General features: G+C 38.2%; 1 protein-coding gene across 3 annotated transcripts in view; it reads right to left on the bottom strand.

Annotated features, from left to right (window-relative positions):
• The window catches only part of HGF (hepatocyte growth factor), a 74,836-nt gene that overhangs the window by 41,605 nt on the left and 15,725 nt on the right, over window positions 1-17,506 (bottom strand). For 2 of the 3 annotated variants that reach the window (XM_089327986.1, NM_001168707.1), the window contains 3 exon segments: window positions 16,074-16,216; window positions 9,817-9,937; window positions 7,912-8,030 (listed from right to left, as the gene is read on the bottom strand). In XM_089327986.1, coding sequence (XP_089184112.1) covers window positions 7,912-8,030; window positions 9,817-9,937; window positions 16,074-16,216 — 383 coding nt within the window. 3 annotated transcript variants of the gene reach the window in all.

Below are 17,506 nucleotides of genomic sequence, written 5' to 3' on the forward strand. Positions count from 1 at the left end.
ACTCCCCCGCGGAAGTGGGGAAAGTGGCAGGGGGAACCGCCCTTCCACGGAGGTGGAAGGGTCGGTAGCCAACCCGGGAAGAACCAGCAGCAAACCCGGGGAGGGCCGAGCAGACAAAAGAACAGCGCAGGGTCCTGTGTCGTTCCTCCACGAAGAGGGGGAGCGACACCCATTAAAAGATAAAATTAAATTAAATTAAAGCAATAAATAAATACAAGACCAAGACACTGAGAAGTACCTGGCAGGAGAGGAGAATGGCGTTATGAATATGTAATAAGAAATATAATATGAGATTTGACCAAATCAGGAAGATCAAATACAGAATTGATAGTGGGAGCAATGACAACAGAGTTGAAATTTGAACAAGTAACTGTGAACTAGGTGAAAAAGGAAGAGGAAATTATTCAAACCAGAAGGACCAATGAGGTAAAGGCAGCATAACAAGGACATGGAAGATAGGTGGTATAGGAAAAAAATAAAAAAAAAACACTGTGGCTCAGAGAGCAAGAGAGCAAAGAGAAATGTGGTAGGTAGTCATGCATGAGGTTAGAGGGAATGGAGGATGGTTTGGTTTGGTTTTTATCCTGGGATGATGAAACGAAATCATTGGAGAGTTTTTAATTGGTGAGTGTAGGAGTTGTACAAGTGTGTGGTGGAGGAGGGGAGGTGGAGTGCCCAGATGAGAAATGACACAACCTCATTTTTAAGAACATCATTTTCTTTGCCTTATAAAGAAGGGATTAGAGCAGAAAACAATGGATAGAAGTGCAATGCCATTCAGAAGGCCAAACATTTATCATGCAAATCATGCCATCTTAGACGAATGAGACCAGGATGGAGTGAAATGTCCATGTTTGAGAGGTTATGTAGAAGACAAAAATGACAGGACTTGGTGACGGATCCATGTGAAGAGCAGAGGAGAGCTCTATGTCTAGGATTATTCTAGGCTTTGGGATCTTAATCTGGGTAAATATTAGGACCAATTATGCATAGACTAGACCATCCTATAATATTGTCAAAGAAAATCAAAGAAAAAGATAATGATAGAAGAGGTTTCCACCAGGGTGAGTTGCAGGTATAAGAGGCTGGAAACAATCAAAGCAGACAGCACGTAAAAGTCCATCCCAATTAGTGTACACTAAGGGAACCACATTAACTTTATTTTTCTTACATAGTAGTAAACATTTTTCTGAAAGAATCCAGGGGCACCTAAGTTTTCCAAGACGCTTTTTGGGGCCCAGGACAACAAAACTCTTTATGATAATGTTGAAATATCAACATTATCACGGGCCATGATGGAAATGCACATCAAAACCATGAAAAGGTATCATACTTTCAGTTCAATTAGCTATTATCAAAAAGATAGGAAACAACAAATGCTGGCCAGGATGCAGAGAAAAGGTGCAACTGTTACGGGAAACTGAATGGAGATGTCTCAGGAATCTAAAAATAGACCTACCACATGATCCATTTCTGGATATATATATATCTACAGAAAATTAAATCTGTGTATCAAAGAGATGGCTGCACCATCATATTTATTGCTGCACTATTCACAATAGCCAGGATATTGAATATACCCCTAAAACCGTCAACAGATGAATGGATAAAGAATATTTGGTATCAATGCACAGTAAATATAACTCAGCCACTAAAAAGAATATCTTTTCATTTGCAGCAAAATGGTTGAACTGAAAGCCATTATATAAGTTCAATAAGTTAGAGTAAGAAAGACAGTTACCACATATTCTCTCTCATGTGTGAAGGCTAAAAATACAACTGATTTGTTGGGCAGGATAGGGGAGGGGAGAAACAGAAGTAGATTGACTTATGGATGCTAAACCACGGTTGGATAGGAGTAAGTGTTGCTGTTCCATAGCATGATGGGGTGATGACATTCACAATAACCCAATACATATTTTATGAACAAATAAAAGAGAGTAGCTCAAAAATTCCAAACAAAGCAATGACAAGGAGAGGGGGAAACATTAATTACTCTGGTTCAATCAGTACAATTCAACTTACTGAAATATCACATTACCATATACCATAAGTATGTACAGTTATTAAGTCTTCATCAAAAAATTTTATGATATTTAAAGTGATAGAAATGCTGACTAAACTATTTGACCTTCAACATTGATTATATGTATGCAATTATCACTGCGTATCCCATACAATTAAAATAATAATTTAAAATTTCATGTAAGCGTACACACACGCACGCACACACACACACACACACTTGTACTTCAAAGTGGAGTTTCCAGATGACTTGTGATGTGTGATATATCAAAATATTGAAGGCAGAAGGAAATATGAAAAAAAACCTAACTTTTTTCTATTGAGGTGACATTAAAGATATTTGACTACAATGCCAATGATTTCCCTATTTTTCTGGAAAATATAGACTTTTTCATTCAGGATATATCTATTAACATCCAATGAGTTTACAATTTTAATTGTTAATGCATTAATCAACTTTTGAAGACTGTTTTTATTTCTAGTAGAGTATTAATTTTTATAACCCGCATAAATAACTTGGATTTCCCAATAACAATAGATAATATAAAGGTATAGTTTGTGAACTGGTGTAACTAATTAATGAGATGTACCAAGGGACATCAATCACCAGGCAATTTTTCAAATACCGAGGACCCATTGAAGTTCACTTCAGAGAAACACAATTAGTATCAACCAGTTTTTTATTTCTCTGAGAAGCAGTGAACGAACAGATAGAACAAACTGTTATTCAAAATAGGAACTTATTTCAGGGACAAATCTAAGAAACTCCATGCTTCATTCAGGCACTTGATGGGATTTTCAGTCTTGTTATATATTCGCAATGTTTTAAAATCCCCTATGCCCAGAACTCTGTTAAGAGTCACATAGCTGAAATATTTGTGGGCTGCTGACATTTGGGCAGATACTCCTTCTGAGGAAGACGGGGTGAAGGGAGGTAAGGAAGGCCTGTCCCAGGGTGCCCTGGCACACATCCGTCAGACAACAAGAGACATTCCTCCTTCCCTTGGATAGATACGCTGACTGTAACATGGAAGCTTAGATGCCAAATGACAGGGACAAATTTATCATTCATTCAGCAAATGAGGAACTGACAGCAGCACTCAAATCTTGGCTCTGAAAGGTGTAATATCCCAATACCAACACAGCTTCCACTTTTGCTTACTCACTTGTGCTAAAGCTCTAAAAATTCAATTCTCCCATAAGCCTTGGTCTGATGTGTTCCCTTCTGTCTCCCAAAACGAAGGAAAGGGTTTGACAAATAATGGCTTTTCAGAAAGTACTTATTGAATGAATGCCATGAGAAGGGGCCAACAACCGTCTTGGTGTTCTCCTCAAGCTTGGAGGCATTGACTTAGGCTCAGGTTCTGCCATTACTATTCACTGGGGATGTTCCAAAACCTAATTCAGAAGGCTGAATTTAGATTTGCTGTGAACACAGAAGCCAACCACATGCATCTCACTCAGTGGAACTAAACTTACTCTCTCTCTTCTCAGTGAATACCATGCTTACATATGCTTCATCTAAACAAGTTGGGCAATATTTTAGCCATTTCTTCGTCCTTGTTCCATTTCCCACTTATCCAAATTGTCATTACATGAACTATGCATTCTTTTCTAAAATAATTAATTAAAGGGCAGCGCAACAGAGAGAGAAAGAAAAAGACAGAGAGCATCTTCCACCTGCTGACTCACTCCCCAAATATCTTCAACAGCCAGGGTTGGACCAAGCCAAAGCCAGGAGCTGGGAACTCCATCTGGTCTCCCATGTGGGTGGCAGGGGCCCAAGTACTTGGCCTATCATCTGCTGCTTTTCCAGGCCCATTAGCAGGGAGATAGATGGTAAGTGGAGCAGTTGAAACTCAAACTGGTATTCTGATGGGGTGTCCAAGTGGTAGCTTAACCCCACTGTGCCACAGACACCAGCCCCCTGCATTGCAGTCTACCTTTTTGATATTGTTCTATTCTTCCTCATCTTGATTTTCTCACCTGCCTATTGCGTTGACTCACAAGATTGGCTTCTCTTTTATGTTGGAGAGTCTGTTCTGCCTCACCTCATCATAGTTCTCTGAAAGACTTTCATATGCTGAAGTTAATTTTTTTAAATTTCCTATGGTCACAGGATTTGAGCAATAAATGCACAATATACTAAATGCACAGAGACATACATACATGCAAATTCACACATGTGTATGTGTAAGTATATATTCTGCATAGATATACAATTATTAGTTGTGCACAGTAAGCAACATTTTTAAAGTATTTTCAAAGATCACTAAGTTTAATGTCCCTAGAGCAATGCACTATCACAAAATCCAGGAGGGATAAGAGTTCAGTACAGTGGGAAAAGGTAGTAGAGAAAAGGAATTTAGGGTGTTGAACTCGCCTGATTGCTGAGGAGCCCTTTCACGTCAGACAGAGGACTTTGGAGAAGTATCCATAAGGAAGCAAAGGAGCTGGGAGCTCAGGCCCCTTAAGATGTCCGTGCCCACAGAACCTTCGGAGAATCTTCCTATGGCCCTGGGTTTCCTGGACAGCAGTTTGGAGATCACTACTCTCAATCCTAAAGTAGGACCACTTCCCCTGCTTCAATTTCCATTCATGGCAACCAGATGAGCTCTTCTCATTTCCTGCTTGATCTGCCTCATATCAACTGAGCTTTTCTCATCCTCTTTAATTTTTCTGTTGTTACTCCATACCCATGTAAACTCACCCACCACATCTTCAATACTGCAGAGCTGCTGTGAGCACACATGTCTTCACACCTGGCCTAATCACAGCCACATTGTAGAAGTGAAATAAATACTATCATTATGAGATAGATAATGCCTCTCTCTAGGTGTTGGATAAGTTGTGGCAATTATGATTTTCTAATACAGGCATCATGTGATAAAATCAGAATTTAACCACCTTCATTCAACCATCAACAGGGTGACACAATCATCAACTCTAAGCTTTTCTTTAAACACATTAAAAATCAAGGATGACCTAGCTTGATAGAATCAGAAAGTTGACCCAAGAATTTAATGATAGAAATATAAAGTAATCATCAATTATCTGTTACAACCAGTGCAAGTAAGTGGGAAAAAAAAAACTGTGCTACTACTATAAAGAAGGAAACTGCCAGACTGTGGGCTGGGTCATATGTCAGAGAATGGTAGGCAGCTTCTTGAAGCTGGAGATCTCAGCCACAACCACAAGAAACTGATATTGAACTTGAACTAGGATGCTAAGTCTTAGATGAGATGGCAAGACTGGTGGGCACCTTAATCACGAACTTGTGAGACCCTAAGCAAGGAACCCACTTGAGTCACATCAGACTCATGGCCCACAGAAGCTATGAGACAATAAAACATCTTTGGTAATATGTCAACTTTCAATAGTAAACTAAGATACAATGGAAACCATCACCAAGTTTCCTGGTTTTGCACTTCAAGTTTTGCTATATATCGGCATAAACATTTGAAAAAACATTCAAAAAAGATTATCTAAGGTTGTACTTCATTCACTTCAATAAAACAACCATCGCTTTATTTCTATTTTTATGCCATTATCATAGGTACACATATTCTTAAACTAAAATATCATCCTCTAATAAAGTATTTCTAAACTATTCCCAAAGCTCAGGAGATTATTTTAATCTTAATATTGTAAGTTTGGTTGACAAATTCTATGATAATTTTCTTAGAATTAATATCTGATAAGCACTACTCTCTAAGAAAGCCATTAAATTTATTGCATGTCAATTTCATCATTGGTCAATTCCTCTTTTCACAAAAAATAAAGAAGACTTTAATAGTCAGGAAGCATCATATTAATTCTATTTGCCTTCTCTCCTAATATATTTTTTAAAATATCCTAAATATTGTTTTTGAACTGAAGAGGAGGGCAACACTTGGGTGTCTTAGTGTGTGCATGCCAGTCAAAGGGTGAATTTGCAGGTGAGTGTGTGTGCACGCATGTGTGTTGGCACTGGTCTTATTGCAGAGACAAGACTTATAGGATCACCTAAAACACAAAACAACAGAAGGGAAACAGTTGGTTTATTGTCCTTAACTGGTCTAGGATGAAGGAAAGATTAAGAAGATTAAACAAGTCAATGAGTGGAACTAGCCCAATCTGTACAGACGGAACACTGTCACAGGACCCTTGTTTTATTTTCAAGGATAAAGCAGGTGATTTCATTTCCTGGGAACATTGTGTTTCCCTCTGAGAAGCTTCTAGACCCTAAAGTGAGTCCACATATGCCTGGCACATCCCGTTTCTATGGGCTGTACAAGAGGTGTCCACAACATTTCCTTTTATTAGCAAGTCACAGTTGAGCGACATTGACCTTGGCATGGGTGCAGTGGGAAAAACACTGGATCAGGTTTGTCCAGAAAAATATCATCATCATGCTACTATGGGGAAAGATGCAAATACCTATCCATGTCCTCATAACTATGCACATTACCCTGGCTGCAGGTGCCCGACCTTAGGCAGTTTATTTATTTTATGTCTCTGTATATAAGTGCAAACCTTTATGTTATCAAGCTAACTTATAACAGTGTGACACTTGAAAGTATTTATGAAATCTATTGATCTGAAAGCACTTTAGAATCCAGTTGTAAAAAAGGAGATTTGAATTCAAAGAAACAAAAACAGGTCTACAGAGGGGTCTTTAGAAAGTTCATGGAAACGTGTATGATGATGAAACTCTACATGGACTTCAAACATCAAAATAAACATCTTTTAATTCCATTTTCCATGAACTTTTTAAACTTCCATGAAGTCTCCTCACACAATTTCAGAGAAAAGCAAAAATGTGTCAGTTAACCATGGAGGAGAGGACCCTGTATCTGGACTTCAAGGATATCACAAGAAAAAAAAAATTTTTTTTGGCATAAATTTAGCAGAGCTAGATAAGGACCATCTTATAGAAGGGGCTGGTACTGTGGCAGCATCCCATTAGGGCAGTGCCAGCATCCCATAAGGGGACCAGTTCAAGTCCCGGCTGCTCCACTTCCGATCCAGCTCTCTGCTATGGCCTGGGAAAGCAGTAGAAGATGGCCCAAGTCCTTGGGTCCCTGTACCCACATGGGAGACCCGGAAGAAGCTCCTGGCTCCTTACTTTGGATCAATACAGCTCCGGCCATTGTGGCCAACTGGGGCGTGAACTAGCAGATGGAAGACCTCTCTCTCTCTCTCTCCCTCTCTCTCTCTGTCCCTCTGCCTCTCTTTATCTCTCTGTGTAACTCTGACTTTAAAAACAAATAAATAAATCTTTTTTTTTAAAAAAAAAAAAGGAAAAGAAAAGGATAGTAGAGACTGATTAAAAACACAGGATGGATCATCATACAGGCTGGGTGCAAGGACAGCCTGGGGCCTAGGGACCAGCTACGGCAGACTGAAGACATCCATGTGCAGCTCCTATTGGACTTAACTCTTCTCAACTGCAGCCTCTGTCAATCACCAGAGGAGTTCACAGCCAGCTCCTGCTGAGTCCCCAAGGAAGACAGGTAGGAAGGATGCAGGACTGAAGGGTAAGAAGCAAGGTCCTAGCTTCTGCTGTCCTACTGACTTTGTGATGCTGCACACCTGCCCTGGGCTTTCTCTTCATATGAGGACTTTTCTTATTTTCTTGATAGCATGTGAACATTTAGGACTTTCTCACAAGGCATACACATCTTCCATTTATGTGTGAACTTCTGTTTTTACCTCTTGCAAAATAACGGCTTTCTGAAAAATGCAAAAGATGGGGCAGGATGATGTAACCCATTTTAGAAACATTAAAACCTGCACACGTGAAAGCATTGAGTAAAATAGTTGTTAACCTGCCTCACTAATAATCGCCTGCTTAGATCCAGTCCATGAAAGGAAAAGGAAGCAATAAATTTGACCCTAACTTACCACACATTTTAATTGCACAGTACTCCCAGGGGGTGTCAGGGTCAAGAGTATAACACCATGGCCTCGGCTTGCCATCAGGATTGCGGCAATAATTATCATCAAAGCCCTTGTCGGGATATCTGCAAACCACACCAAGAAAAGTGTCACGTAAATCTGCCTGGAGTCACCACCCAGCCCTCGGCTTGCAAAACAACTCCCCTCTTAGTGTGGATACCACTAGCTAGGGCAGAAGGACATTTCCTCTGTCTTGCCTTGCAAGGACCGCTAATCATTGACTACTAAATGGACTAATTGACACATTCCCCAAAGTGCAGACTGCCATCCCCTTTGCTAAGCTAGGTCCATTTGGTACTTGTCTACCAACGGAGGTCCCAAACAGAGTCCCCTTCTCACAGAGCCCCAGTGAAGGACAGATGACATAAACATGACCCCCTGTAGAATGCTCATTAAGAAAACAGGCCCTCCACTAGGGCAGGCTTTAAGTTCACACTGCAAGTGGGGTTTCAATAGCTCTGTTGCTAATGATAGCCCAATGTGGGAAACAGAACCTTTTAGGTCATGCCCTCACCTCCACCAGAGCAAGGAGCCCAACTCCTTCTCCCCAGCCCAGCCCACCTCCCTTTAAATCTAGTCTTGAATTAGTGACTTGATACTAATTGCTACCATATCCCTTCTCTTCTCTCTGGTAAGGAAAAAATGCTCTTAAGAGATAGACCAGAGTGAGTTTTAATTTCACTTAATAAAAAAAAAAAAAACAAACAGAAAGCAATAGAGGAGGGGGAAGAGAAAGAAAATACAACTTCCAGCATTTCATCATGGTTTTTATCTTTTATCAGAAAAATAAAGGGATTTATTGGAATTTCTTTTTTTTTTCAATTTAAAAGTTTTATATGAAATAAATTGTAGACATCCTTAGTTTGGGGAACTATTTGAGCTCAAAATCTATTCCTGGTGAAGAAGACAGACTTAACTGCCTAATTTCAGCATACTGGCCATCCATATTGGCACCTTCAAAATACACCAGTTAAGGGAGGGCATGGTGGTATGGTGGGTTAAGGCACCGCAGGGAATGTGTGTACCTCCTACCAGAGTTCCAGAGGTTGAAATCCACCTCCACTTATTACCCAACTTCCTGCTAAGGCACCTGGTGGGCAGCAGAACATAGCCTAGGAACTTGGATTTCTGTCACCCACTTGGGAGAAAAGGTAGAGCTCCCGGCTCAGCTCAGCTGTTGTGGGCTTTAGAGGAGTGAACCTGAGGTTGGAAGTTCTCTCTCTCTCCCTCTCTCTCAGCCACTCCACCTTTCAAATAAAGAAAGCAATAAAAATAATGCCCCCAGGAGAAAGCAAGCATGAAATTTTTGTTCCACCTTTCATTCCCTCTCTATGAACATGACCTAGATCATGGTGTTACCTATGTGAGTCCAGAGTACCTGAGTCTCTGAAGCAGCTGTCTACAAGGAGACCAGTCTGTACTTAGCTATGGTGCCTCTTCCTACAACACAAGCCTGTCAAAATGACCAGCACTGAATTGGCCATCTTAGTGACATTACTGGCAGGGAAGAGGGAGCCTCTGTTAGTGCTTCCACTCAGCACCTCAGCAATGGTCCAAGTTCAGGACCTCCCGGATCTTAGGAACCTTAATCTCCTCAGCCAAGGCCCATTGAAAGTGTGGCCTGTGTAATCATGCACCTGTTATAAATCTCTTTGCCCTAAGAGTCTCCTCCATGTACCCTGACTCCAACACCTCAGTCAGAAGAATCCTGAGCAATCAGGGAATCCTGAATCTTAGGTCCAAGCCCCACCAGGAGAATGTCATAGAAAGAGAATGTTCATGACTGCTTGTCATGGAGCAAAATGACAGCTTGTGGAAAGAATTGTGGGAAGCGTGGTTCAGTGCTTTTACCTTTCGGGCAAGAATTTGTGCCGGTGTGGTGTCTGATGGTCCCAGCGCTGACAAATCTTGCCTGATTCTGTGTGATCCATGGGGCCTCGATAACTTTCCCCATTGCAGGTCATACATTCAACTAATAAAATTAAAGTAGGGCACGTTAATTGTTTGTGACAGCAAAATCAAGAACACCACTGTCCCTTTTAAAGAACAGTAAATCACCTGTTTCACAAGTAGATTTCAGAACCCTACACACATCCTTATCTCTTTAAAGTAGAGTTTAATGTCCATCACCAGTGACACAAAATACACCGTGCAGAACCCTTCGCAAGGCTTAAGTGAGATTTTTGTAACTTTTGTCAGACCAATTGACCTGAGTGTCAGGATGCTGTCCATTTAACTTTTAATAACTGTGCAAAAAGTTATGTAGAAATTGGAAACATAGACCCTGGGGATTTTTCTATTATTGCTCTAAAATGTAAGGATCTCAGTATGTGTACTGTCAGCACAATAGTGTTGCTCTCTCCACTCCAAACACATAAACAGGAATTCCACAATGTACACTGGGCACGTGTCATACTCTGACAGTTCATGGCATAATCAGGAACTGACTGGTTTTAGACCAGGTTCAGATGGAATTCTGGTACAATTCGAAAAACGCAGATATTTTTAAAAAAAGAATTCATGACTCCTTCCTGCTAGCGAACATCCATGTTGAATAACTGGGCAGACTCATGTTTTTATCTATCTTAGAAAATGACCTACTATTGAACTCTTCATACTCATTCTTTTTAAAATTTATAAGCTGATCTAATTATGCAGGATCTCACTGATGATTCTAGAAGGTCAATTAATTGTTCTGGCTGGCTTCTTATGTCACATCGAAAACTCTGCAACACCTCAACTAGCTGAAAATGAGACTTCTCAAATGGATAGTTTGATTTGTAGCATAGCGTGCATCCTGTGGAATAAATCATTGCTTGGCTTTCCTACAAATCCGGCAAATTTCCCCAACACGTAATTTGTATCTTGTGATTACTGATCATTTAACTTTAGCAAAAGTGGGGGAAGATATCAGTGTTTCATTTTGCCCATTAGGATCCAGCCTAGCAAGTATGTGTAGTGATTTGGAATGTAATCTCAGAATCATCATTTTTGAATTTTTTAATTTTTATAATCAAATAAAGCCTTGACTATTAATTTTCTGAAATGCATGACCACTTGACTTGATCCATCTACTTCCTTTCATGTAGGTTAATTCATGAACTAAGTAAGACAAGGGGCCAATTCAGCTGCCCTTCATTTGATACTTGGATTTGCCAGACTACAAACAATATGCACCTGAGCTGCAAACGAGAGGCCTCCAGGAGCATATTGATAAAGGTGCTCAGGTCAGCCAAGATCTTCTCCACATTGAAATGTTCAACACAAGTTATGCATCATCACATTACAGCTCTTACTGCATTTGAATGGGGTTCAGATTTATTTAGTTTCCTTTCTAAAAGAATGCAATATTTGATATCTTCAAAGAAAATGATAGGGTACTACCATTGTTGTTTGCTCCTTCGCATTGAATGAAACAGTAAAATAGAATTCTATAGGCACACATTAAACATAAGCACTCATATGTGCAGTGTCTACTCTTGCATAATACTCAGGAATCAGAATATATATGTTATGTTTCCTTCAACAGTTTCTAATAGTATATTTCTTTCTAATGAAAGCAAATAAAATTATTTTCTGAGAAGCAGTACTACTGGCATTAGTATAGGACATTTTTTTCTGAACTTGTAGATTGTAATATCCTTAAGGACAAGTAGTTACACAAATGAAGCAGATGACTCTGTTGGATGAGTCCTTTTCAGAATGAGTGTTTGATCAATGTTTCTACAACATTAATGTGCATAAAAATCACCTTTGGATCTTGTGAAAGGAAAAATTCTGATTCAGCTAATGTAGGCTGAGGCATTAACTAATAGAAAGCTGCCAGGGGATGGCAAAATTGCTGATGCCTGTACCTCACTCTGAGTACCAAATTTGTAGATAATATACTCCACACTAAAAGTTCTCAGTGTTTGGTGATGATGCTTTTTTTATTTAAGAAAGATTGGATTTTACCCAGCCTTTGAAGGATGGATGACAATTGGAAAGGTATAAAGAGAAAAAATAAAATGGCTCAGAAACATGAATTAGGATGTTAAATTTCTAGTAAAGTGCAGAGAGAGTGATTTGTTGGCCTAACAATATAAAAATAACCAAAAAACAGTTAGCAAGAATAATGTTAGCTGTTGGAAGGCTAAGAAAGTTACTGGAGTGGAATTCAAAATATCCTGTGAAACAGCCAAGATGCAAAATACATTATAGGTTTCTATCTATCTATCTATATAATTGATTTCACACTTTTAACACATAACATATCCTTGATTGGCGCTATGAGGAAAATGAGGCTAACAAAAGTTCTAAGGAACTTACCTATAACAGAATGTCAAACCTGTGTCTGGAGCATGAGTTTGTGACCCATAGTCTAGTGTTCTTTCCACTATCACACATTGCCTTTTTGACCTCCATATTTTGACTTGCTTCCTACACATCCTAACTGGCCAGACTTGAAGACAGACTGAATGCAATAATGCTAGGAGTCGATATCCCTGCCCCTTCCAGCATTGTCATCGTTATTTTTGCTTCTTGTTTGCAACAGCAAGTTGTCCTGCTGTTAAATGGCCTCTTATTGGAGGAGGGGGAGCAGAAGGCCAAGGGAAAACCCACTAGATTGGTCCACTTATCCAAGGGAAATAAATGAAAAGTTTGTTCTTTTACTCTTGAACCAAACCATCAGGTTAGTTATAAACATCACTCCAGAAAGCCGAATTTGGACCCCATATTAAGTTTTCAAGCTTGTGGAATTCTAAGAAACATGTTCTCAGCTCGACGTCAAGCCATCCAAGTGGGAACCTAATCCATCTACTCAAGGAAACAAGTACAGTTGAACTGTGTCACAGGGAAAAGGGTGTGAAGATCACCCTTTGGCTCTATCATTGCCAGTGCACCATTTAACCATTCCGACAAGTGCTTCCAACATAATAGCAGTAATGAGAAATAAAGCACTGTCCCACATCACATGGACTCAAACTAAATAGCTTCTGTTCATAAATGCAGTCTATTTTCTAAGTATAGCTCTGGTCTAAACAATAGAAGACCACAACAAAAACTATACCTAAATTGCACTATAGGAACAAGAAATTTTACAATTTCTCACCATAATAATTAGCAAAAAAACTCAAAATTTGTGTTCTCTTTGCTCAGTCATAAACCCATAAGCAATGTGGATTTAACAAGTAAAACAACTATTTCAAAGTATTTGAATCTACTGTTAATCAGTGTTGATTTTACTCCCATAAAGGGTATCTTGGAAAAATCCATGCAGATGATTTCTTTAGCAAAATGAATGCTTAAAATATAAATAATCTCACAAACCCACATTTCTAAAAACAGTTTTATTTAAATCTTTGTTTTCAAAATTTTTTCTCTAGACTCTATACTTAAACTTTTGAAATTGTTGGTATTTTTAAGTTTAAGATATCTAACAATAATGATGATGGCTTAGTGAAAATGTATTTACCTGAATATTTGACAATCATAATTGGCATCTGCTCCAATGACTAATAAGTTATTTATCTTAAATCCCAAGCAAATGCTAAAGCAAAAAATTGGATCTTACATGCCTTAACTTTCTGTAATTTTGAATTAATTACTCATTTCTTCTTCACATAATTATGTAGGATTCTTTTCAAAAAAGTAAGCAGGTAAAAAATTGTAACTAGCATGACGTACTTGATAGATTATACATTGACCAAATTTAGCTAATTGGTATATAATAAATATAATATCCCATAGTCATTTGGGGTGAGAAAACTTAATATCAATTCTTAGTATATTTGAATATATTATGACTACAGGTACAATGTTATACAATGTATCATTTGAATTCATTCCCCTATGCAACTGAAAGTTTGTAAATATGATAAAAGATCAGTGGTTTTCATTTGGAATAATTGCTGTATTTCAGGTTTAATTTTAAAAAAATAATGTTAATAATTGGCTATCAGATAATTTTAGTATCTAAAATATTAGCCAAATTTCAGATGACTATTTAGACAAGAACTTAATGTAGTAACATAAATGTCAAAAAATACATACTGCTCTTTATGTCTTTTTCCAAAGAACAGCACAAAAGTTGGCCACAGGTATTTTTCTTGTTTAAGTTTAAATATACAGAACGCTTGATAATTGTTAAGTCATCCATAACAATGTAGCATTTGGAGTTTGCTATTCAATAAATTAATATTCACAGATGAAAATGGCCAACCATTATACCGTTTAACTACATTAGATTTTGAGGTTTCTACCTCTCATGTATTTTAGTAGAAATGGATATCATATGCACTTTATTTTGTACATTTTGCATTATCTATTTTAAAAATAATGATGTTTTCTCCACTAATGTACTGACAATGCTGATTTGGAACCTCTTCATGGAATAAAACTTTGTTCATTTTATCTGGATTTTAAAATATCACAATTCAAGTCACAGTCACTAAAAACATGTTTAGCCTACGAGGCAGGTGTTGATTCCATTTTCCCATGGGAAGGTTGTTCTACTCTCGTCAGACCTCTAATTGTTTCCAGAAACTGCAAATCTGCAACATTTAGTGCCACAGTGGCCAAGGGCATCATGAGCCATTAGTACTAAGGAGCAATGCCCTTTGCTTAGGATATGCTGACCTGGAACTGTGAGAGGATGAGAGTTGCATCATAACAAGAAAACAGAAAATACAATTGATGCCATTACTTCTTATCTAGCATGTGGTTTATTCAAAACCACCTAGTGTCCCAGATCTACATTTGTGTATTTTGATAAAGTCTCTTCTTAGAAACCAGGGATTGAAAAATCACCTTCCCATAAAGATTAAGAAAATAAAATAAAATGCTAAGATCTTTAAAATATAACCAAGTTACCTGAGTTTGAAAACAATTCTCCAGGTCAAACAAAACCAATAAATATATTTGTTGCCAATGATTTTCAATTTCAGAAAGCTGTGGTGATGCAGATCCCTCTAATAGTAAGGACTTTTTTAATGTGCATATTTAAGACAAATATTAATTACAGATTTATTCATACAAAACAGACTTGTTCATGACGTTATCACAGATAAGTTTATTATTTTTAAAAGAAAAGAAAACAATGAAGAAGTTATAGGGAACAGAATATGATATGGAATGGAAAGTAAGAATTTACAAACAGAAATGGAACTGGCTCTAGCACATGAAGTCAATGACTTTAAATTAACCAACAGCAGAAAACAAATCCACCTTCTCTGTGACAATTAGATGACAATGGCCTTTACTTTGTATGTAATAAATATCAATCTAGTATTAAATGAATATTCATGAAGAAAATACTTCAAAAAATATTTGATTAACACACAGTAAGATCTCTTACTATAAAAATGCATGGCATTCAAGCAGCCCCTCCCCAACCCAAAGTAATCTCAAAACCCTAATCAATTTCTAATATAATGCAAATCCATGCTTCATTTGGATTTTTGGAGTTTTAGTTTCTGACGGAACTGGAAAACCTAGCTTTTCTGTAGCTAGATAACTAAGAAAAATAAAAACCACATATACTGCCCCAATGGTCACTCTTGCATCTTGCCATTCATTGGACAATGCCCTTATGCTGGGGAGGAGGTACAGAGGTGGCCTTAGGGTTTCTGCATTCAAGATGGCTGGGATCCTCTACTTGGTCTCTTCAGATACTACTCTGAATGGCATGTCCAGTCCATGTGTCAAGCAGTTCTATCCCCATTTCCACCATAACACACCTGGGGATGTCCAGCTTATATTGTCTTCTGGATTCATGTACCCTTGCCAACCCCACTTCAGAGCAGTTTGGAGCAGAACCAGCTATTGGAAGGATAGGACTGGCCTTGCTAATAAGGACAGGAGGTAAGCAAGCACACTACCCCAGAGGCAGGTCTCAGGCTATGCTGGAATTCAGACTGACAACTATCTCCCTCACTTTGCTTTCATCTGGTGATCATCAGATGGTTTTCAAAACATGGGGTAAAAAGGCTCAAATCACGATTGATAGTTGCACTGGAATAAACAACACATATAGGGTGATTGATTTGTTTCTGTTCACCTTTAATGGGAGTTACAGTTCTACACAGAGGGGGAATAGAGTGCCCCACGTGGCATTCAGGTTCATTTACCTTCTGAACATTGAGGAATGTCACAGACTTCGTAGCGTACCTCTGGATTGCTTGTGAAACACCACGGTCCCCCTTCTTCCCCACGAGGATTTCGACAGTAGTTTTCCTGTAGGTCTTTACCGCGATAGCTCGAAGGCAAAAAGCTAGTTTTAAAATGATAATCATTACAGTATAAGAGCATGCAACTTTATGTGGGGCCTATTCATTTTACTAATGAGTAGGTATATTGTCTTGAAAGTACAGAAACTTTATCCCCTATGCCTTCCTATAGTTGGACTTTGCCATTTTCGCCCATTCTTAAAATATTTGAATTTTGATACCCTTCAACTCACTGTGCATTTCTATGTTCAACATCAAGCTAGGAATGACTACTCTGATTTGCTAATACTTGAACACACCAGAACTGAACTCACGTTGTTTAATATTCAGTTAAAGCTCCACTCAAAGGAAGCAAATAATTGGATCAAGGTCACTTAGCAGAGAACTGAGGATATTGCAAGGGACTTTGAAACCTCGCTATTATTATTATTCCTTGTCTGAGATCCTTATTGTTTGTTTATTGTTATACTTTTGAAAAATACCCCCTTTTCTCCTCCACCCATATCCGGCCCCCTACACAATTGAGAAACAAACTTATGAACTAACATAAAAAACAGCTCCAGAATCTAATTAAACCAGAACTCAAACTTCAGCTCTTTCTCTTATGAGAAGATCCCAACTAAAAATTCAACCTCTATGAGCCTATTTGCTTACCTGCACACTGAGTATAACCATAACTGAAAACCTTATAACTTCTATAGTTGTTTCGAGAAGTTCAGAGAGATGACAGAGTAAATACTGACACTTAACAGATTCTACTTCTTGTTGGGTACACTTCATGTTGCAGTCTCTACTCTGTCCTAATTGTCTATTCTCTTCAAAAATCTTGAAAAGTCAGCTATGACTGGGCTTGGTTCTCCCAGTGATAGGGTGCAGTAACTGCAATATCTATCACCATGTTGTCACTAGCATAAAGTACTCTAACACATCAGAAAAGCCAAAGTATTTTATAATGGACTCAATAATAGTAACTTTGTCTTTTAGACTTCTTGCAAAATAACATAATAATTTTACTAGTAAACTTTTTTTTTGCAAATCCAGTCACATTTTCAATATTCAGTTTGGTTTTTGCTACAAAGCTTTATTTCTACTTTTACTGATCTCTGACTTCTAGAGGGTACTTAACTAAATAAAAATCAAGGATTTTCATCTGTAAGTAAATATGAATGAATGAAATGTCTTCCCTACCCAATACAACCTCTAGTTAAGAAGTTATCTTTTTTAAAAAATATTTTGGATAGAATGAACACAGACATGCATTGGTATCCAGCAATATTTTCCAGTGAAATTCTTTCATTTGGACATGAATGTTCACCATAATCAAGTCCTCAGAA

This window comes from Oryctolagus cuniculus, chromosome 3, assembly GCF_051225735.1.
Source record: "Oryctolagus cuniculus isolate XC-2025 breed Fujian yellow rabbit chromosome 3, ASM5122573v1, whole genome shotgun sequence".
In the NCBI taxonomy this organism is placed as follows: domain Eukaryota; kingdom Metazoa; phylum Chordata; class Mammalia; order Lagomorpha; family Leporidae; genus Oryctolagus; species Oryctolagus cuniculus.